Genomic DNA, 24,496 nt, shown 5'->3' with positions numbered 1-24,496 from the left:
CAGTGGCATGTGCTGTACACAAAAGTCGTCTCCATTCACATGAATTTTATATTTTTTTTTTCCAATTGTTAACTTTTAAACTTATTTACCTAGCCTTATTTACCTTATTTTTTTATATGCCTAGTAGTAACTTAAAAAAAACAAACTCATAAACGACAAAAAGAGTCTTCGATCGTATATTTTTTATATATTTTTCACAGTTTTATAGTAGTTTTATAGCGCTTTTTTAGTTGGAGTGCCTTTTAATTGGCAGTTCGCCAGTTGGAGCACGCGCCAATCAAGAAGCAATCATCCGTCATAATTGTATGTCAGTTTTACTCAGTTTTTCAATGGCATTTTTATTGAAGGGTCTTTGATCGTTAAATTCAAAAAATGAAGGCACAGTATAAAAGTATTTAGTTTTGCAGTTTGTTTGACAAATGTATTCGTTTGAAAATATTTAGTAATATAAATACATATATAAAGTGGATTATATCACATCCACTATTCAAGGAAGTTAATGATATTTTCTACCATCAATCCAAATGCAGTAATCTTAATTATGATTATGACCGCACTAAAAGACATGAAAAACAACAAGAAAAACTCGAACTTTGAAATTGTGAACTATTGCAGTATTACTGCAGTATTATTGAAGCCATTTCATGCCAAACTGATATAGTGGTTTCCAGATTTTCGTGAAAATAGGTAGCATGTTTTTGTTATGGTAAAATATTGAACCTGTATTATTTTTTTATTGGGTCCCAGTAAACATTAAGTCGTATGAATAGCTATAATTGGAGGCGATATACATACAACCAAGACACATTTGAATGATATATGATGCATATAACTAGCATATACACGCAAAAGTGGAGGCGATATACGTATATGCCATATTTTGTACGCATATAAAGCCGTATATAACGATATGCGATGGTTTTTGGACTGATATGCGATTTGATCCGACAATGTTACCACTCAATCCATCGATGACATGGAAAATCGTGTTTTTGCATTTTATGTGAGTTTAGATATACATGATCGATATTTTGATTGATATTTTATGCGGTTGTGATTTGATACGAATTTATATGTAACTTCCCAGCAAACATTAAATCGTATAATTTTGCACGTGCCAAGTCTTACAAGAAATCCGAATAAATCATAATCGCATATAATATCAATCAAAGTATGTATCGTGTATATTTGAAATCGCATAAATTGTAAAAACTCGATTTTATATACCATTATCAAATTAAGTCGCAATTCGGTATAATAAACATCAATTTTGTGATGGACATTGTCGTAAAATATATTTAATCCGCATCATATTCGTATATTACGCTGATGCAGTTTGTGTGTCGTATAAGCGTATAATTTAAATCGATTTAGTACTGTAGTAAATCGTGTTGCATGCTGAAGAAAATCATGAAACAGTAAATCATATTAGATCCTAATAAAGAACATATTACATCATATTGAAATGTCAATGAAATTCTGATTCGAAAGTTTTAACCGCTGTTGAATTAAATTTCAGATAGCCGCGCGAGATAGCTGGTGGATGATAATCCGGACGACCGGAGTTCGAACCCACATCGGAGCAGTTTTCACCAAACATCAATCCGTGCCATTTTAAACATTCATATTCCACTCCCAACACAAGTCAATCAAACAATTATTATTTCTACACACATAAATACTGATATATAAAAATGGCGATTCGTGAGGCTATAATAAACATTTCACAAAAATATTTTGCGCCATTTGTTTTTTTTTCTATGTCTGTAATAAATCGTATATGAGTATGGCAAAAGTCGTATTGAATCGCAATTCAATTTCAACATAATCGCTATTATAGCCGGTCAAAGTTGCATATTCATCCAAACAAATTCGGTAGGCATTTGCCATGTATGTATATGGCCTCCACTTTTGCATGCATATGCCAGTTAGGCGCATTATATGCCAACCAAATTTTAGGGCATATGATGTTATATATACGCTTGTTATGCGATTTAATGTTTGTTGGGTTATCATGTGCAAAGTAATACGATTTAATGTTTACTGGGGTGATTCGATTTTTTTCACTTTTTCCCAAAAATGACTTTTATCAAAAACTCATAACTTTTGAACCACTAAGCCTATTCAGATTATCGATACATCAAATTGAAGTTAATGAGCTAGTCTTTTGTGGAAAAAATATCAAGCTAGTAAGAAATTTTAATATTTTTTTTGTAATTCTTGATTGTATCCGTTTTTATAGTTTACATGGTTTCGGGAAAAACGGCGCTGTAATTTTCTATATTTTTTCTTGAAAACTGAGGATTTTTAACTCAAAACTAGATATGTTCTTTTTTTCTTTTTTGAGTTATAATTTTTCAAAGTTAACCGATAGTTCGGAATATTAATTTCTTTCCCGTTTTCCTATTCTAAAAAATTCATAACATTTGAACTGCTAGTGCGATTCAAATGATAGATATATCAAATTAAAGTCTAGAATTTTTTGGAAAAATATTGCACTTGCAAAAAAAATCAATTTTGTTTTCGTGATTAATAATTGTATCTGTTTTTTTACAAATCAAAACAATTATTTATTTATAAATAATAAAATGGCTTTTTACGGAGTGTGTTCGAAACTGAAAAAAGAGAAATTTATTCAGAAATCATATTTTTATGTTGTTTTTTAGGCGTACATACATTATTTAGTCGAATAATTATTGTATCAATTTATTCCGATGAGAATGCTTTAAAATATTTCAACTGATGTTCTTACCACATTTTAATTTTTTTATTCAATGTTCAGTTTCTATGGCGAAGCTTTATTCGTAAATTACACATTTGTCATCATTGGTGGAATACGACCATCTTCTTCTTCTTCTTCAATGGCACTAACGTTCCTAGAGGAACTTCGCCGTCTCAACGTAGTATTACTTGCGTCATTTTTATTAGTACTTAGTTGAGATTTCTATGCCAAATAACACGCCTTGAATGCATTCTGAGTGGCAAGCTCTAGAATACGCGTGATCACAGTGCAAGTCGGAGGAAATTTCTTTCACGAAAAATTCCCCCGACCAGAACGGGAATCGAACCCGAACACCCGGCATGTTAGTTATGACGCTAATCACTCGGCCACGGGTGCACAAAGAATACGACCATAAATGTTGCTATGAATAGCACAGCAAGTTATGATTACAATACATATGGGTTTATTTTGATAATGCATTATACATAAGCCGATAAAAATGCATTATAATATTTTTCCGCAGCGTTTCAGCGTTTATATGTAAATTTTATTCAATTTTCAGTTCATAATTTCTATCCCATTCGCCGTGTTTATCATGATGATGTCAACACTATATACGAACCTCCCACCTTTTTTTCTTTCTTTCTTTGTTTTTACGAGGCTTTAAACTTTGCAGTTCATTCGCCTCTAAAACCTCCCACCTTATATATGATGTCTCCCACCCTCTTAGAGACATCTTAACAATATGTTCAATTTTTAGAGCGTAAACCATCTGTCAATTTTTTCACTGTTTACATTTTCTTGCCACAAATCGTTGCCACTTTTTTCTCTCAAGTTCCACTTCTCTTCTCTGCTGAAAGCCTCATACTTAGCGGAAAACAGAATTAGTTTTGTTTTCTCCTTCTCAACACGATCTAATCGGAGCTCCGAACGCAGAATATTTGCAAAACGAATTTCTTCAACCAATGATCGAAAACAACACCCTCTATATTTATGATGTCGTCAACAAGGCAAGCTCCCCAAGGCGGCAAACAACGGCAAATATTTCGCACCGGTCACACTCAATTCTGTACAACAGCCAAATCAAATGGATGCTCAACGGCAACAATTAACACCTTTAACTTAGAAACTGGTCGGCACAATTCACAGCGCAATTCGTCACACCGCAAATACCACAAAACCACATCGCGGCCCGTTTCTCTAGACCTAGAGAGAGAACACGTGAACGTGAAATCTATCAGCGCCCCGAAAACACACAAATCAGTAAACCCATCAACACGCAAATCTACACACAATAACATCGACGACGACGGATGACAGGGCTGATTCCGACCGAAATGTAGGTCAAAGCAAGTGACCAATGCACACCACACAGCTAGGTTGAACCAACCGACCGACCGACACCCAAAAGGCACCGAACCACCCACAACACCACCCCCTAGCAAAGAAAGCCTGTCACCACTCCTTGCTGCCTTCTTTCCATCATTGATTACCGCGGTGACAATACACGGTAAATAACAATACTCTCCCTCTCACGCACACACACTTGCGAGGAAAACAGTTTTCTCTGGGTGACAGTGCGTTTCAGCGGATTGGATCCTTCTTTTCATAACTTTCGATTTTTCATTTCTGCTTGAAATTAAAGCTTTCCACCAAGTTACAAACGATGATGACTCAACACACAGACACACACACACACACACCCGCTTTTCCGCGGCGCACTAGAACTGTTCTTCGATCCAACAAATTGCTCGAATGCATTTTTTCACAGACACAATTTTCGCACGCACATTTCACTCCACCATCCTCTCTCCGTCGTATTCTTCTTGGGGGTTATGTTTTTATTATTTTTCACCCGCCTGCTACGTGTGTGTCGTCCGGAATTTTTCCGCAAAAATCCACCACTGAGCGGATACCACAATTTTGCGACTGTTGATGGTTGATGTTGATGGTGTTCCAACAGGCAGAGAGAAGCAGAAAAAAGACAACTTTGTGTATTTTTAGCTTTAATTCGTGCCGTGCCGAGCTTCTTCTCCTTGGCCGCATCCGCAATTCACTTTCTAGGGCTTCAAAAATTAGATTAGGATTTCCACTCTCGCGCACACACATTCACGTAATGTTCCAGCAACTGAACTGAAAAACCGCACACACTTGATCACACACACCGCTCCTCCTGAAAAGGATTCCGCCCTTTTCAGGGCACTGCACCGCGAGCCACTTTGGAAGAGAGGTTGATCACATGAACACGAATCGTGGATCGTGGAGGTGGAGAAGAGGGATGCACCGTTCCAAAATAGGCGATTTTCCAGTCGAAAGAAGAGCGCGAAGGTGGGGGGAAACTGAACCGTCGTACCTGTATCTCGCGCGCCCAGTGGATTACTATACCGATGAAACCGAGAACGCGACCGACCGTGTGTGGACTGGGTGGAATTTTGTTCGATTCTAAACAGCGCTCTAGAGCAGCAAGCGGAGCTCATCACGGCAGTAGGCAGTAGGGGTGTTCTATGTGTCCGATAGGCAATAAACCTGGTGTATCCGTCTCTAGGTGACGGGACGTGCGAATGTATCGAACGAACAGTCGGCCAGAGCCTGCCTCGCTTTGGTGTTGGTGTTGTTTATGAGCGAGAGTGGAAAAGAGCGAGTAAGGGAGAGAGCGATTCAAGTTCGCAGCATTTTACCACAGAATGTGTGAGAGAGGAGAACATGAAGATGGGGAAAAGAGGAAAAAAATTCGCCACCCATTTTGGATGTGAATTGTAACCGCATACACTGACAGAGGAAAATTTGCAACCCTTGCGTGAGAAAGAGAGTTAACCACTCAGGGAATTTAGAGGCACTCACACTCGGGAAAATTGACGTTTCAATTTAATTTTAATTCCTTGGTTTATTCGCTGGATAAAAATGCCTTGATGAAAGTTGACTCTATTCCAGCCATTGTTTTAAATTTTCAACATAACTTTTAACTCTTCGTGGTCGTTTGACTGCTCTCAGCAAGAACCCATGCTAATCTTATATTTTACTCAACCAAGTATCAGTTTATGCTTTTCCCAAACGAAGCTTAATGTCTAGTGAACCTGTTCACAAATCAATGCGATGCTCCTATGAGTAATAGATAAGTAATAGAAGATCAGTATCAAACAAAGTAGTCACCCACACAAGACAACGCTTATTTCGTAGAATGCATAGGAATGTGGGACAAAAATCATAACAGCAGAATTTAGCCATTGTAACACTTTGATGTTATGGAAAAGATTGTTCATAAGTATCAGAACTACTATTTGCATAAATGCCTCATATCATTTGAATAATTTTGAATTTGAATAATACTTAAAACACATTGTTAAGTTATATGTATATATATATATATATATATATATATATATATATATATATATATATATATATATATATATATATATATATATATATATATATATATATATATATATATATATATATATATATATATATATATATATATATATATATATTATATATATATATATATATATATATATATATATATATATATATATATACATATATATATATATATATATATATATATATATATTTTTTTTTTTTTTTTTGCATTACTCGAGAATTAATCAAGTAAATGGGCGGGACGAAGTTTGCCGGGTTAGCTAGTACATATATATAGAGAAAAAAAATTAGAAAAAATGTTTATTTTTCATTATCTTGCATGTATCACTGTTTTTCCAAGGAAAAATAATTCCGACCAGTACGACACCCATGCCCAAATTTAAAACGACCGCAAAGGGTTAAAAATCAACTTTTGTCATGTTTGAATGAAGGTGTTTTTTTCTTATTTGATTTTTATAAATTTTTCGGGAATTTTTTATGTTATATCATTCCGTTACATTCTATCTTTTCTGTGCATTTTTCGTCTTGATTCACTAATAGCCTTCTTGCTTGCGTGAGAAAATTTATTATTAAATTTCAACCCTCCGCGAGTACTCTTCAAAATAAACAACGCTTAACCTATTAACGGCTCAGCTGTAATTTTTATTATTGGCGCTAAAGGAACCCAATGTTCAAGAATAATTTGTTTCCATCTTCCATTTTTAGGAAATGAGCTTGAGCTTGGGTAGACTGTACAATTCGTAGTTACTCTCCGTGATTGACCTGAACCAACCAAATTGCACAAAGAACACACAGAATGACGCTTGGGACTAGCAAATCATTCTCGTTGGACAATTTTCGGTGATTCGAGCTTTAAATGGCCAATAACGACGCCGGCCACGTCCTTACAGTCACCAGGGGAAGGGAAGGAATGTTAGTATGATATTCGCCGCCCGAAGGCCAGAAGGGTCGCATCTATAGCGTGGTTCCATAGCGTTTATCATGGAAGGGATAGTTGTTAGTGGGAATGGTTAATTAAGGATTTTAATTCCAGAAATATATCTTATGTTTCCAAAAACGCGAATTTTTATAAATCTCAATATTCTGAAAACGCAAAACTACAATAAACTCGCAAATTATCACTGAAACATTTAAGTAGAAGCCTCCATTATCTATTATGTTGAATAAACCGCGGCTATGCCGAATATCTGTGGATGACTTGAGGAGGTAATCAAGTGAACTTCTCTCGTTCTTCCAAACGGTAGGAGATGTAGCAAACGATATTAAACATGCGATATTTTATGACTTATTGTGCATTGCTATAAAAAATGTAATAATCGAATCTTCGAGCCAAATTTAAGTGTACGAATATAAATTTTTCATCCAAGGATTAGATCACAACATTAGAAACTAGCATACCTAATTTATCTCTTACGTGAAATAGCGTTATTCCTGTCCTCTTGCTTCGAAATGATGTAATCGAACACTCACACAAGACAATCCTACGGAGCACATAGGGGAAATGGGGGTAAGACGGACTTCAATTCTATCTTTGGAAATTCATGTTTTCCAAAACCTAAAAGCAGTTTTTACAGTTCAATATACTGGTTTTAGAAACAATTGTCAAATCTTTCATAAAAATGTGTTTTCCATGTTTTTTACTGAAATTAAAACAAACCGAAAAGTAGAACATTTGAAAAGGTGCGGGTATAATGGACATAATGGACATATAGTGGGGGGAACATGGACAGATTCATAATATACGAAGCGTAGAAGTTTATCGCTCGCGAGAGGAATAATTTCGCTCTCTCTCAGTGTTTGTGTGTCCAGTTACTGAAATAGAACAGAGAACAGATAAAGTAATAAAAAAAGAGTTGAAGATTCTTCTCGTCACTTTTCCTCATGCATTGGATGTGATTATGGATGTGACTGTCCATTTCAACCCCACCAGCGCAATTATTTCAATAACTTAAATTTACCATTTATGAATGAATTTACTTTTCCGTACATACCTAATATCGCTACTCTGTCAACTCACAAACCGAAATATAACCACCAGCGAATTCAATTTTGCAATTAAACCACTCAAAAGCCGCAAAAATTACATCCTCACGCGGAATCATGTTTGATTTTCGGTTTTTGTTTCCCTATTCCACTTTTGATCAGTATTCATTGTCATAGGATGATTTAAATATTATAGAATAGCATGTAGAAGGGCTTCTCATCAACAGAAAAAAACCACCTGTCCATTATACCCCCACGGTCCGTCTTACCCGCGGTTCCCCTACGTGCGACGTGCAAAGGAACAAAATTAACGAATACTTCCGCAAACAAGACAACACATGGATGAAGTTGCTGTGTGATAATTACACATTACAAATAATTACAAAATCGCATACATATGCTTTGTGAAGGGTGTAACTCCTATTTCGTATGGAACGTACGAATGTGCACACATAAATAAAATGAATATGGTTCACATAATGATTACTTATCTTTTGACGTGGGACTACGTCTAACCGGAATATATGGGGGGTAAAATGAAAACATAAACACTGAACATGCAGGAAAAAATGCAAGATTTCGAATGCTTATAACTCGAACATTTTCTACTGGATCGGAAAGATGTTTGCATCAATTGATAGGGAATATTTCTACGCATCTATCGCAATTAATAAAATGTCATTTTTCATTAGATAAATAATTGAATAATTGTAAAATGTTAAGCGTTATCTAAACGCCCTAACTGCCTCGTTTTGATTGGTCCGATTTACGGTTTCCCCAACACAGACTTCAAAACCAAGCAGCGTTGGGGAAATCGGAATTGAAAATACATGAAATTAGGGGGACTTTTGTTCTCTCCGAAATATGTTCCCTAACACAGACTTCAAAACCAAGCAGCATTGGCGAAATCGACATTGCAAATACATGAAAGTAGGGGCAGCTTTTGTTCCCACCGAAATGCGTTTCCCTAACGCAGACTTCAAGTCCAAGGAGCGTGGGAAAGTTAGCATTGCAAATACATGCAATTCGGGGGCATTTTTGTTCCGACTGAAATGTGTTTCCCTACCACAGACTTCAAATCCATGGAGCGAGGGAAAATTGGCATTGCTAATACATGCAAGTCGAGGGCAATTTGTTCCGACTAAAATATGTTTCCCCAACACAGGCTTCAGAAACAAGGTGTCCAGGGAAATTGGGATTGCAAATTCATGCAGGTCGGGAGTATTTTTGTTCCGACTGAAATCTGATTACCTATAAAGACTTCTGAACCAAGGTGTCTGGGGAAATCGCCATTGCAAATACATGCAAACTGCAATCAATACATACAAATGGTTACTAAGCTAAGATAGTCCCACATCAACCTTGCGGTTATATCATAGATATAACCCACCCATTTTTTTTTTAATTTTATTCCAACACTGAAACTCCATCTTCATCATCATCATCTCTTGTTTCCCTCATTTTTTTTACTTTTTCCTTGTTTTCTTCCATTCTTTTCTTAATTCATCTTTTCTTCTTTCATTCTTTTCTTATTTTCTTTTTTTGATTCCCTTTTTCTTTCCTTCTTTTCTTCTTATCTTCTTTTTTTATTTTCTTCTCTTCTCTTTTCATCGTTCCTTTTTATCTTTCATCTTTTTTTTTGTTCCCTTCTTATTTTATCGTTTTGTCATTCTGTCATTCTGTCATTTTGTCATTTAGTCATTTGGTCATTTAGTCATTTAGTCATTTAGTCATTTAATCATTTAGTCATTTAGTCATTTAGTCATTTAGTCATTTAGTCATTTAGTCATTTAGCCATTTAGTCATTTAGTCATTTAGTCATTTAGTCATTTAGTCATTTAGTCATTTAGACATTTAGTCATTTAGTCATTTAGTCATTTTGTCATTTTGTCATTTTGTCATTTTGTCATTTTGTCATTTTGTCATTTTGTCATTTTGTCATTTTGTTATTTTGTCATTTTGTCATTTTGTCAATTAGTTGAGATTAATTTATTATCGTTTTAGAGTCGCTGGCATTGGATATTCAAATCGACCTGGCTAATTAAATTGAATTTAAATTTCATAAATTGAAAACAATTCATAACTATTCGAATAAATAATCGCTAAAAATAATTACTTTTTTCGAAACTGATCTGCCATTTTGCAAAGGCTCATCTTAATTTGAGATATTCACAAGGAACTAAAAATTTGGAGATTATGACCAGAACACGACCGCTTCGTTGACGTGTAACTGCGAAATTATTTTATTCAGTTCGCTCGCCTTAGTAAAAAGCTATGAGAATAATGAGCATGTACCGCAAGCATGAAGCGTTTATATGTTTGTTCCACCACCAACACCACTATTCCACATTTCTAATTTGAACGAAACACTAAAACCGCTTAATTATAACTATTTCAATCACACTTGGAAACAAATGAAACAACAACAATAAAGTACGCGTTAAATCGATAGCACGAGAGCAAAACATTTGGTGGCTAAGTGCATTGTTTCACTAAGGGTAACGTGCATCTGGGGACGCATGAACTTGAAAGCCCACAGTGGAAACTCCTGTGGAAGTTTGTTTTGAAAAGAACTGAACAATTACTACTCGATGGGACTTGAAATTCTTTCGCTGCTGCTTATGCGGTTTCTATTCAGCTTCAGCTTCTATTGATTGAGATTGGAAAAAGACTCATCCATTTCGCTACGGGAGAGCTGTTTGTATGTACTTCTGGTTGGTTAGTGAATCACTGAGGCTTGCAATGCAGCTTTCGCTTCTCTTCAGGTACTACGCATAATACAAAAATACACAAGCGCTCTCTACCAGCCGACATGAAAAGCGACGGTTTGTAATCATTTCCACCATGGCAGCAAAAAATAGTTATTAACATCAGCGTTAATTCAAGAAAACGAAATTTGAAACGTTTTCTGATTTGCACCCTTATTGAAAGACGTAGTTCTTCGTCAAAAGTACTTCCAGGATAGAGTGCGCTACACATACAACGTCCCGTCACCGTGAAGTCAACGTTAATGAATGAAACATCAGAACAGTTGACGGAACGGAGTAATCTTGTTAGCTCACGTTGGAGTATTCTTGAATTTCCAGAACAAATGATGATCAAATGAAAAAAATAAGCACAGGGAAACTTCCATATAACGTACATTTCACTTTAAAAAATTGTACGTTATATCGAAGCATAATAAGGAACTCACGAAAATAGCTTATATTACTTTTTTGTGGTGTTGTTTGGGTGAAGTAAGTAAATAATGATGAAAAAGTTCAACTAGAAGATGAAGCTGAACATTTCCTTCATATTGTTGATTAAAGCTTGATTCATTTAGAATTATGAATCATAAAACCAGTTGTAGCTAGGGATTGGTAAAAAGTACAAAAAATGTTTATATAACATAATTTGTTAAATTTGATAAAGTAAAATGGGTACTCTCCATCCAATTTTGGACTCTCTGTTGGTCAACTTCGGCGGCCATTTTATTCCACGATCTCTTCATGTCTCCAGAATCCTGAGTCACTTTGGCACCAATTCCGCAATTCCGCTTCACAATTGCCCAACATTTTTCGATTAGCCATTGTTAGCCATTGATGAAAACCTTGGTCACACGTTGGCTTCCGAACGTATATTTCACTAAGACACGTCCTCTGATCCATCAGAACAACAGTTGCACGTTCACGAAAACGTTTCGGTACATCGTACACTGTCGATTTAGTCATCTTCGGCGATTTTGTGATTTGAGTTGGATTGGAGTCGGAACACGTTGGATTTTTAATGCGGGCGTCCAAAATCAAATTTTCTTTCCTTGGCATCCAACCCGCACAACTTTTTCAAAACGAAACGGAACAACGTGAAATTTTCATCGTCGAAAGGTTTTCTAAACAATTTGCTGTCAAAACATTTAAGATACGCCTACTGCGACCGCTGGTATGAAATGCACTGGGATTCCAGAATCTAACTGAATCAAATCTCAAGAGTGAATAGATAAAATGACCGCTTTTTTATTCTTCAGCACAAGTGGTCCAGCCATATTGCAGAGCATTTAATGCAAAAATGCAAATTTCGTATGGAGGTCCTGGTTATGGAGTTAAGGTTTCAGACATGGGACTATAATCAGCATATTCAGAATGCACAATACACAGGTGCATTGTTCTTATGGAGTTTCCAATGCTCTAATTAAAAAGGTCACCAAGTGACCTTTGTTGAACCTGTTGGATTGACATGAAACTCTCAGTACCTGTTCCGAAAATATTTTTTACGCATTGAAAATGTGGACGTTATATCGAGGTAAAATGTACGTTATATCGAAGTTCCCCTATACAACTAAATTTGAGGAAAATTCAATGTAACCCTGCAACGCAAAAAAAAACCGCTGAATGGAGACGGGTTATTATCTATGATCGGAATCGTGGAGAAACAGGATAATTTCTAAAACAAAACCGACAGATAATGGTGCGTTCCCTTATGTTTATAACTTGTATCAAGCTATGGAGTGGTGAGTTGTTTACATAATTTGACATTCCAAAATCCCCACCAAACACTCACGGGGAATTCAGCGCACATTGAAAGAGCGCGAGTGGTCTGTGCGCATTTTCACTGCGCAGCACAGGCACCCAAATCGAAGTAACCCACTCTTAGCGAGCGACATTCGTTTCCACTCATCGATTGGTGTCCCATAATTTTATAATCGTCGTCAGGTGAGAGTGACATAAACATGTCATCCAATGCACTCTTCTATGGGGCAGGGAACCACCGATGATAGGGTGCGCGTTCACTAGCGAAACAGGGAAATCGTGAAATGCACAAACAAATGAGAGCCAAAGGCAAGTAGGCGCGTGTTTTGCTGTTTTCGGCAATCACGCCACGGAAAGCACGTAAACATTATTCGGGACATCGGAGCTGAGTTTGACAGCCAGTTTATATGAAGCAAAGATAAACAAAACGCAAAACGAAAAGCGGTGTATTTTAACAAGTAGTTTCACAATTGTAGTGAAATTGATTTTGATAATGGTAAGCGTTGAATGGAAGAATAATATTCTACAGAGCTAATATTATACTAGGTTGAAATATATACACTAGCAACATTAGAAACATCTTTTTATTGCTGTAGAAAATGACGCTTTGAATTATCAATGAAAATCAAATTGTCCATATCAAATGAATATTCTAAGTAAAAGTGTAACGAGTTTTGTACAAGTGATAAAAAAATCGTGAAAGAAAACAGTGTCTAGTAATGATTTTTTTCGCGATTTTCAGGATCCATTATTGGGAGAACCCGACACATGCAATGTATTTGTGGGCCTGGGAGATATTTTTAATTTCACTGCCGGAGGAAGTCGTTTGGTCGTCGAGGGTAATTTTACATACCTGGTGGAAAGAAATGCAACGCGTTGATATGAAGATTTCAGGTACTCCATCTTGAGCCGTTAAAGCTTTTCGAGGTATCAGGTTTCATCTGTTTTTGATGAAAGGTTACACTATTCGGGGCCAATATCTTAATGTATAATCTGGAACGACTATACAAATCGAGCGACAGTTAGGTTCAGCGTTATGATCATATTTTTCAGTATTACTAACAAAAACAATTTCCTTATTGTAAAGGCAATTCGTTCAACCTTTGAGGTCCACTTGGTTCTGGTGAAAAGATTTAGGAGTTCTTCTAGTGATGATTATACACGGATCCGGACTATGTAACCTGACCATGCAAACAACATTACAAATTAATTTTCATTCAATGTATGAAAATTTACAACTGCATTTGAGCATGCCAGTCTCAATGAAGGTACTCTTATTCGAGTCTGTACTGTATGCCAACGCAATAAATAAACGGTTCCTGAAGTAAAAACTGCTTCACTAAGCTTCACTCTATCACTACGTATTCGTTTTTTATAAATTACAAAAGAATTGGAGAAAAAATAGCACTTAAAGTACAGTTGAAAAACACACGGTTTATTTACTTTTTCCTCATACATTCATAATATTCGCTAGAATATTATTGTGTTGCTGTTTTGCTGTAAACACAAACACGATTTTTATATCGCGCTACCGTGGACCAGGGTTACCATATCTACAAAATAATCTGTATTTATACAGATTTTTCAGACTTTTTGAAACCAAGAATCTGTATATACAGATTACAGATTTTTTTTGGTTTTCATACAGATTTACAGGTTTTTCAATATAACGATCCAAGATTAGTTATGGCTTGATCTCAATAATATTTTTTTCCAACTCACCAATTCAATTCATATAGCATTCGAATCAGTCTGAACGAGAGTAATGTTGGCATTCATATGTAGAGTGTAGTACTGCTTTCTCATGTTCAATCTAAGGCGAAAAGATGCAAAAGTGTGCGTCATCGGCTAGCTTCATAACACTGTTTATATTTTTCCTAATAAAGCATAGTGAATAAAATTTTTTAGGTTGGTTCCAGAAACATCGTCAAATTCATAATAACTATTCCAATGAATGATACTTAACCTAAGATTATGTTCCAAGATTGAACTTATAAATCCCTTCGCGGTCGAATTAAATTTCGACATGTGCTTTGGTCGCATTTTTTTACATGATAAAGCAATGATGTTTAACTTTGTCAGAATATGAAAGATGAACAAGGTTCCTTTAATTTTTGTAAATTTCTGATAAGTATCTTCTTATGTTTATGTTTTATAATGTTCTTATGTTTATGTTTTATAAATAGTTGCAAAAGCTTGATACAGATTTTCTGAGAAAAAACACAGATAAAAAGTTTTGTTGAGACCAAAAACACAGATTTTATTATGACAACCCTGCTGTGGACAGAGGGTCATTTTCGAAACACAGTGTTTGTTTCATGTTCACTAGCGAAACAGGGAAATCGTGAAATGCACAAACAAATGAGAGCCAAAGGCAAGTAGGCGCGTGTTTTGCTGTTTTCGGCAATCACGCCACGGAAAGCACGTAAACATTATTCGGGACATCGGAGCTGAGTTTGACAGCCAGTTTATATGAAGCAAAGATAAACAAAACGCAAAACGAAAAGCGGTGTATTTTAACAAGTAGTTTCACAACTGTAGTGAAATTGATTTTGATAATGGTAAGCGTTGAATGGAAGAATAATATTCTACAGAGCTAATATTATACTAGGTTGAAATATATACACTAGCAACATTAGAAACATCTTTTTATTGCTGTAGAAAATGACGCTTTGAATTATCAATGAAAATCAAATTGTCCATATCAAATGAATATTCTAAGTAAAAGTGTAACGAGTTTTGTACAAGTGATAAAAAAATCGTGAAAGAAAACAGTGTCTAGTAATGATTTTTTTCGCGATTTTCAGGATCCATTATTGGGAGAACCCGACACATGCAATGTATTTGTGGGCCTGGGAGATATTTTTAATTTCACTGCCGGAGGAAGTCGTTTGGTCGTCGAGGGTAATTTTACATACCTGGTGGAAAGAAATGCAACGCGTTGATATGAAGATTTCAGGTACTCCATCTTGAGCCGTTAAAGCTTTTCGAGGTATCAGGTTTCATCTGTTTTTGATGAAAGGTTACACTATTCGGGGCCAATATCTTAATGTATAATCTGGAACGACTATACAAATCGAGCGACAGTTAGGTTCAGCGTTATGATCATATTTTTCAGTATTACTAACAAAAACAATTTCCTTATTGTAAAGGCAATTCGTTCAACCTTTGAGGTCCACTTGGTTCTGGTGAAAAGATTTAGGAGTTCTTCTAGTGATGATTATACACGGATCCGGACTATGTAACCTGACCATGCAAACAACATTACAAATTAATTTTCATTCAATGTATGAAAATTTACAACTGCATTTGAGCATGCCAGTCTCAATGAAGGTACTCTTATTCGAGTCTGTACTGTATGCCAACGCAATAAATAAACGGTTCCTGAAGTAAAAACTGCTTCACTAAGCTTCACTCTATCACTACGTATTCGTTTTTTATAAATTACAAAAGAATTGGAGAAAAAATAGCACTTAAAGTACAGTTGAAAAACACACGGTTTATTTACTTTTTCCTCATACATTCATAATATTCGCTAGAATATTATTGTGTTGCTGTTTTGCTGTAAACACAAACACGATTTTTATATCGCGCTACCGTGGACCAGGGTTACCATATCTACAAAATAATCTGTATTTATACAGATTTTTCAGACTTTTTGAAACCAAGAATCTGTATATACAGATTACAGATTTTTTTTGGTTTTCATACAGATTTACAGGTTTTTCAATATAACGATCCAAGATTAGTTATGGCTTGATCTCAATAATATTTTTTTCCAACTCACCAATTCAATTCATATAGCATTCGAATCAGTCTGAACGAGAGTAATGTTGGCATTCATATGTAGAGTGTAGTACTGCTTTCTCATGTTCAATCTAAGGCGAAAAGATGCAAAAGTGTGCGTCATCGGCTAGCTTCATAACACTGTTTATATTTTTCCTAATAAAGCATAGTGAATAAAATTTTTTAGGTTGGTTCCAGAAACATCGTCAAATTCATAATAACTATTCCAATGAATGATACTTAACCTAAGATTATGTTCCAAGATTGAACTTATAAATCCCTTCGCGGTCGAATTAAATTTCGACATGTGCTTTGGTCGCATTTTTTTACATGATAAAGCAATGATGTTTAACTTTGTCAGAATATGAAAGATGAACAAGGTTCCTTTAATTTTTGTAAATTTCTGATAAGTATCTTCTTATGTTTATGTTTTATAATGTTCTTATGTTTATGTTTTATAAATAGTTGCAAAAGCTTGATACAGATTTTCTGAGAAAAAACACAGATAAAAAGTTTTGTTGAGACCAAAAACACAGATTTTATTATGACAACCCTGCTGTGGACAGAGGGTCATTTTCGAAACACAGTGTTTGTTTCATGTACCGTTTTGCCTCAAATTCCTAACACTTCATTTTAAAAACTCAATTTGCCGAATATCATTGTTGTTGATTCGATACCTATAAATATTGTTAATCGGAAGGGTATATCCTTAATAATATCGGGTTTTCATTATTGAATTGTTGATAACATTGATACTCAGTAAATCTAGTTTTCAAAAAGAAGTGTGCGGAATTTGAGTGTGTTCGGAATATGCATCAAAACGGTACGCGTTTCATTTCCTCAAATATTAAACCGACAATGTAGTGAATGACGATTTTAACATTGACTAGCGCAAGATAAACGCCTCAAATGTTTGCCCTCCATCAATGAAGCCACTTTTCATGCACACAAATGGGTCCCTTTCAAGACAGAGAGCAAACATAATCCTAACTGTGCAGAGTTCGCATTCCGTTCATCCTTTTCCAATGCAGGTTAGCAAGTGCAAACATAAAATGTATGACAGTGCCACCATTCATTAGCGATGACGACGACGAAACGGTTACCGACCTCACACACCATTGGGCACGGGACGAAAGGGTTGTTACCGAGCGAGCGAGGTCATTATTCCACATTATATCCTGCGCTTTGCGTGCTCCCTTTGGGAGCTATGCAACTGGTTGAAGGAACTTAAAGTAGGTCTACAGAGTTCACACTTGTGTTTGGAATGTTGTCTTTCAAAAATGAATACGATTCGCCCCTAAGGCTTGTTTTTTAACTAAGAACTCACCTCATCTGTCGGTCGTACGCGAGAACAGCCGCCATGCTTGCGGGATCGTCCGGATTGTACGAGAGGTTGTTGTGTCCGACCAGCAACGAGTCGTACTGCTGATTAAGCGCCGCCGAGGTGATGTAGGACGAGTCTAGCAGGGAGTTGTTGTTATCATACCCACCGCCTCCTCCGCCGCCGCCACTGCCAAAGTGGATCAGATTCTGACCGCCGAAGATAAGCGATTCGGGCGGGCTTATCGATTGGGGTTTACTGCTCTGGAAGAACGATACGCGTACCTTGGAACGCTCCACTCTGCAAAGAAAAATAGAGAGATATTGAAAGCAGGTTAGTGAAATCAATAAGAACGATTCTCGGCGTGAGAGACACAGAATGGGCGCCCCCACTAACGCACGTAACAGCACAAAAAGAAGACACCCATTGAGTAAGTTTCCCGCATTGTAGTTCCTCCAGCGGAAAAATAAAACTGCGTTTCAGAAGTTATGTGCCGGCGGAAGCGAAATCGATTGACAGCTGGCGCCCGAATGGCGACCGCCGCGTGCCCAACAGAAGCTTTGTTGTGCGCCCGTTCTGTACAAGCAAGCGAGCTTGCGATGCGAGCGATGATGACAGAGGCACACAAAGAGAAGCAAGCGCGCGCCATGATCTAATTGAATGCAAGCCGAGCTGCGGGGGAACGACGCTTGGATGCAAGCGGTTCGTTCGGTTTGACACATTGGACAACCGGACGCAGTAAGCTGAGGCGTTGAATAATTTATATTTGCAAATTGTGCAGAGTAATGTGAATCTTTTCGGAAAACATAAACTTGGTGGACAACTTTTGATGGGAAAATAGGGCAAGTTGCCTTGTGTTTAGCGTTGTGTGTTTGTGAAGAGATTAGTGTACCGTTCTGAATCATATTTATAATTAATATCACAATTGATTCTTTAGATTGTCCCCTTGGTTTCACTATCATTTTATATTAGATTTACTTCTGAATTATAACATAGTAGGCAAAAACCTAACAGCACTACTCATTATTGTTTGTTTTTGATGTGCGCTTAGCATGAGCAGGTAGAATATAACCGTTTGTTAATAGCTAAATTTCTCTCGTAGTTCATCACTGATCATCATCGTTATCAGTCAACTGTTATTGCTTGGTAAGTGTTTCACAGTTGATTATAAAACGTAATGAAGTATATTGTAATTTTTCTTCAAAAAATTATAACATAAAATGTCCGAAATTTGAATCGATTTTTTTTTCCTACGATTCATATTTCGGACAGTTAAAATTGGTGATACTACAATGTATGGTTTCAGGTTTATTATGGATGCGAAGCGTAAATATAATAACGACAACGTTGAAGACGCTTTGGATGCCATTCGAGCAGGATCATCTAAAGGGTGTGTCACATCAAATTGCATCGCTGAAAAAACGCTGTAGGAATTCGCACAGTAGACCGATCCTTTTGAAAATTTTAGACAGTAAAATAAAAACTATTAAACAACTTTTGGCATTTTCTTTCTATTCATACTTCGAGCCCAAGCCCGTATGCTCGCACCTTCCTCTTTACCCCGTCCATAAGGTTCTGTACAACGTCAGGTTGTAGTTTTTTTTGAACAGAAATCCATTTTCTCTTGAAGTCCGCCTCCGATCTGACAACTTTTGGGTTCTTCCGGAGGGCCTGCTCATAATCGCCCAATATTTCTCTATTGGGCGAAGCTCCGGCGCGTTGGGCGGGTTCATTTCCTTTGGCACGAAGGTGACCCCGTTGGCTTCGTACCACTCCAACACGTCCTTTGAATAGTGGCACGAAGCGAGATCCGGCCAGAAGATGGTCGGGCCATCGTGCTGCTTCAATAGTGGTAGTAAGCGCTTCTGTAGGCACTCCTTAAGGTAAACCTGCCCGTTTACCGTGCCGGTCATCACGAAGGGGGCGCTCCGCTTTCCGCAAGAGCAGATCGCTTGCCACACCATGTACTTTTTGGCAAACTTGGATAGTTTCTGCTTGCGAATCTCCTCCGGAACGCTGAATTTGTCCTCTGCGGAGAAGAACAACAGGCCCGGCAGCAGACGAAAGTCCGCTTTGACGTAGGTTTCGTCGTCCATTACCAGGCAATGCGGCTTCGTCAGCATTTCGGTGTACAGCTTCCGGGCTCGCGTCTTCCCCACCATGTTTTGCCTTTCGTCGCGGTTAGGAGCCTTCTGAACCTTGTATGTACGCAGGCCCTCCCGCTGCTTGGTCCGCTGGACGAATGAACTTGACAAATTCAGCTTATTGGCGACATCCCGGACCGAATTTCTCGGATCACGTCTAAACTGCTTAACTACGCGCTTGTGATCTTTTTCACTGACGGAGCATCCATTTTTGCCGTTCTTTACCTTCCGGTCGATGGTTAGGTTCTCGAAGTATCGTTTTAGTACTCTGCTGACCGTGGATTGGACGATTCTCAGCATCTTACCGATGTCCCGATGTGACAACTCCGGATTCTCGAAATGAGTGCACAGGATTAGTTCACGACGCTCTTTTTCGTTCGACGACATTTTTCCAAATTTACGAAAAATTGACAGTGAAGCATGGCCAACGTGATCTATACACTCTTATCTGATTTTAAAGCGAAAGCTGAAGATATAATTCCTAAAAATTAAATTTCTACAGTGTTTTTTCCGTGATGCAATTTGATGTGACACACCCTTTATCCGTACTGCTGCACCCCAAAATCTGAAATCCTCAGGAAATCCTTAGAATCAGTGTGGGTCAACATGCAAAGCGGATGTGTGCGGATGGATGCGAAATATACACTAGTAATATTGTAACTAATAACAATAAACACCATGTTAATTAAGCGCAATAGAATATATTTTTGAAGGAGGAACGAAACAGATGAAATCAAAACAGACTATTCTGTAGATAAGAGGGGACCCCGGTCAGGAAGGTCGAAATATCGAATTTTCTTTTTTGACGTGGGACTACGTCTAACCGGAGTATATGGGGGGTAAAATGAAAACCTAAACACAGAACATGCAGGAAAAAATGAAAGATTCCGAATGCTTATAACTCGAACATTTCTTACTGGATCGGAAAGATGTTTGCATCAATTGATACGTAATATTTCTACGCTTCTACCCCAATTAATAAAATGTTATTTTTCATTAGATAAATAATTGAATAACTGTAAAATGTTATGCGTTATCTAAACGGCATAACTGCCTCATTTTGATTGGCCCGATCTACGATTTCCCTAACACAGCCATCAAACCCAAGCAGCCTTGGGTAAATCAGCATTGTAAATACATGAAAGTCGGGGGTATTTTTGTTCCGACTGGAATGTGTTTCCCTAACACAGACTTTAAATCCAAGGAGCGTGGGGAAATTGGCATTTCAAATACATATAAGTCGGGGGAATTTTTGTTCCGACTGAAATGTGTTTCCCCAACACAGACTTCAGAACCAAGGTGTCTGAGGAAATTGGCATTGTAAATTCATGCAAGTCAGTGGCATTTTTGTTCCGACTGAAATGTGTTCGCTTAACACAAACTTCAAAACCAAAATGTCTGGGGAAATCGGCTCTGCAAATAAATGCAAGCTTCGAGTACTTTTGTACTCGCTTGCCTTTGTGCAAACTAGAATATGTTTCCTTAACACGGTCTCCTAAACTTAGACACCTGGGAAAATCGTGCAGACATTAGAGACGAATGAACATTCAAGTTTAAATTCTTTATAGTATAAAAAGTAGAAGTTGAAGTTTTTGATTCATGCAAGTCCGGGGTATCTCTGCACCCGCATTTTTTTTTTGCACTCCGCAAAGTGTTTTCCTAGCACGGATTACAGAAGCGAGTACGAACACAACGCTTTGGCTCGGTTATTCATTATTGTATTGAAGGATATACCTTCATATCTTCCGCTCATTGAATTTCTACGCATACCATTGGATGATTAGGCAAAATGTTGTTAACCATTTGCTGCGATAACGCCTATTCATTGAACAATATGCGTTCGACATACATGTCAAAATCGGAACTGAGTGCCTGAAGTTCATATAATCAAACGAATTCGCGGTTCGATAAGTACGTACACTTGAGAGAAGCAAACTTCAGAAGCAAATGTAAAATAAAATAATCGTTTGAAAATTCTCCCGTTCACAAATTTTGTTCTAGGCATCATACCAACCGTAAAAGGACTGTCATTAAATTTACTATCACAATGCATGAATTGACCTTACATGACATTTCACAATCTTTTTACCCACAAATCAAATATATTGAATTCAATTGAATTCGGGAATTGTTTCTTTCCATCAAAAATTTAATCAATACAAACAAATGATTGATAAGCTAAGGTAGTCCCACGTCAATCTTGCGGTTATATCATTGATATAACCCACCCATTTTTTTTTTTTGCATTTTTTGGGAAACTTATGCCTCAGAAATTTTGTTCTGAAACGATTCTTCAATATTCGATTTCGTTTGAATGTTACAGCCAAAAGTATGAGATCACCGTAAGGGATATAGTATTGTTATACGTATTTTCAAACGCGTTTTTCTCGAAACCATGTTTTTCAGCTGGTGGTATCGATATCTCAGGAGATAATCGACCGATTTACCCATTTTGGAAATTTTTCTAATTTTCAAAAACCCGTATGTAACGCTTTAGGTGTTGTCCTAAGTTTCAAAATATTCTTAGGAATTCGTTCTGCGACACGCCATTGCTTCAGAACCGATACCACCATCAAGGTACCGATTTTCAGACAACTTCTACGCTTCTAGCTGCCAACAGTGTAATAATCATTGTTCAAAATTCAAAAATTCACTCAAAAAATGAAAAATAAATCTTCAAATATACCTTAAACAATAACCAAAATACCCGAACACTTAATTTTTCTCATGTTTGATCATTTTATTGCATTAGTAATTGTACAGAAATAAGTTGAGCTTAAAACCACAAGAAACCGTTATGCAAACAGAGTGTCCGAAATTTGAATTCACTCTGTCCGAAATTTGATTCTCATCCGCTTCAATTGAAAAACATTTTTATTCCATAATTGTTGATGTTTTTAATCAAATAGGCAACAAAGTAGAAAGCTTAAAAGCTTATTGAACTAATTTAGTAAAAATATCAACCAAATAGTACTTGTGCATAAAGTTTAGATCTGTTTTCGATTTAACATTCTTTGTTAGCTTCTTTGTTAGCTGGACAACGAATCAAGACCTTTGCTCAATTCGATTATAGGAGACCATTGCTCATTGTCTGAAAACCCCAAACATTGTTTTTGACGTGGGACTACGTCTAACCGGAGTATATGGGGGGTGAAATGAAAACCTAAACACAGAACATGCAGGAAAAAATGAAAGATTTCGAATGCTTCTAACTCGAACATTTCTCAATAGATCGGAAAGATGTTTGCATCAATTAGTAGGAAATATTTCTACGCATCTAGCACAATGAATAAAATGTTATTTGTCATTAGATAAACGATTGAACAACTGTAAAATGTCAAGCGTTATCTAAACGCCCAAACTGCCTAGTTTTGATTGGTCCGATTCACGGTGTCCCGAACACAGACTTCAAATTCAATGTACTTGTGGGAATCCGCTTAGCAAATATACATGCAAGTAGGGGGTATTTTTTTTTCCAACCGAGCTGTGTCTCCCTAACACGGACTTCAAAATCAATGTGCCTGGGGGAATCCACTTTGCAAATACTGAAATGTGTTTCCCTAACAGAGGCTTCAAATCCATGGAGCGTGCGGAAAATGGCATTGCAAATACATGCAAGTCGGAGTCATTTTTATTCAGACTGAAATGTGGTTCCCTAGCACAGATTTCGAATCCATGGAGCGTGGGGAAGTTGGTATTCCAAATACACGCAAGTCGGGGGCATTTTTGTTCCGGCTGAAATGTGTTTCCACAACACAAACTTCAGAACCAAGGTGTCTGGGGAAATTGGCATTGCAAATTCATACAGATCGGGTGTATTTTTCTTCCGACTGAAATGTGTTTCTCTAACACAGACTTCAAATCCAAGGAGTGCGGGGAAATTGGCATCGCAAATACATGGAATTCGGAGGCATTTTTATTCCGGCTGTAATGTGTTTACCTATTACAGACTTCTAAACGAAGGTGTCTGGAGACCTCGGAATTGCAAATACATGCAAATCGGTGGCATTTTTCTTCCGACTGAAATGTGTTTGTCTAACACAGACTTCAAAACCAAGATGTCATCATACCAAACGTAAAAGGACTGTCATTAAATTTACTTGTAACGAAGAACATAATCTATCCAAATGCATGAATTGACTTCACATGGCATTATACAATCTTTTTACTCACAAAGCAATATATTGAATTCAATTGAATTCGGAAATTGTTTTATTCAAACGAAAATTAAATCAATACAAACAAATAATTGCAAAGCTAAGGTAATCCCACGTCAACCTTGCGGTTATATCATAGATATAACCCACCCATTTTTTTATTTTCACGGAATGGAGAACTTACAGTTCAACATAATGGCGATAAATCAATCAGTTTTCTGCATCAAATTCGGTTTCTCTATACAGTGACTTCAATTGGGATAAGCAAACTTTGTGTCAGTAGGGTAGGATAAATATTATTGTAAGGTAAATGATTTTGGTTTGTCCAGTCGAAAATATGATCATGGTTTGTCCACTTTTTTGAATGCTCTAATTCAGCACACCTTCGTCAAATCAGGTATTCGAATGTTTCAAAACATATAAATAAAATTGTCTTTTTCATGATTTACAGTAGTTTTATAGTATATTTTTACGGAATCACATGTTTTAAAGGA

The 24,496-nt window shown here is 36.9% G+C and overlaps 1 protein-coding gene across 1 annotated transcript in view; it reads right to left on the bottom strand.

The window, feature by feature from the left end:
* LOC129774361 (uncharacterized) overlaps positions 1-24,496 on the bottom strand; it is a 404,070-nt gene that overhangs the window by 40,154 nt on the left and 339,420 nt on the right. Inside the window, exon 5 of the mRNA XM_055778092.1 lies at positions 17,708-18,001. Within this exon, the coding sequence (XP_055634067.1) occupies positions 17,708-18,001 (294 nt within the window). The remainder of the gene's footprint in view (positions 1-17,707; positions 18,002-24,496) is intronic.

The sequence above is a fragment of the Toxorhynchites rutilus genome, chromosome 1, assembly GCF_029784135.1.
Source record: "Toxorhynchites rutilus septentrionalis strain SRP chromosome 1, ASM2978413v1, whole genome shotgun sequence".
Taxonomy (NCBI): Eukaryota; Metazoa; Arthropoda; class Insecta; order Diptera; family Culicidae; genus Toxorhynchites; species Toxorhynchites rutilus.
The sequence above is the reverse complement of the archived record's forward strand: the minus strand, read 5'-3'. Positions and strand labels throughout refer to the sequence as shown.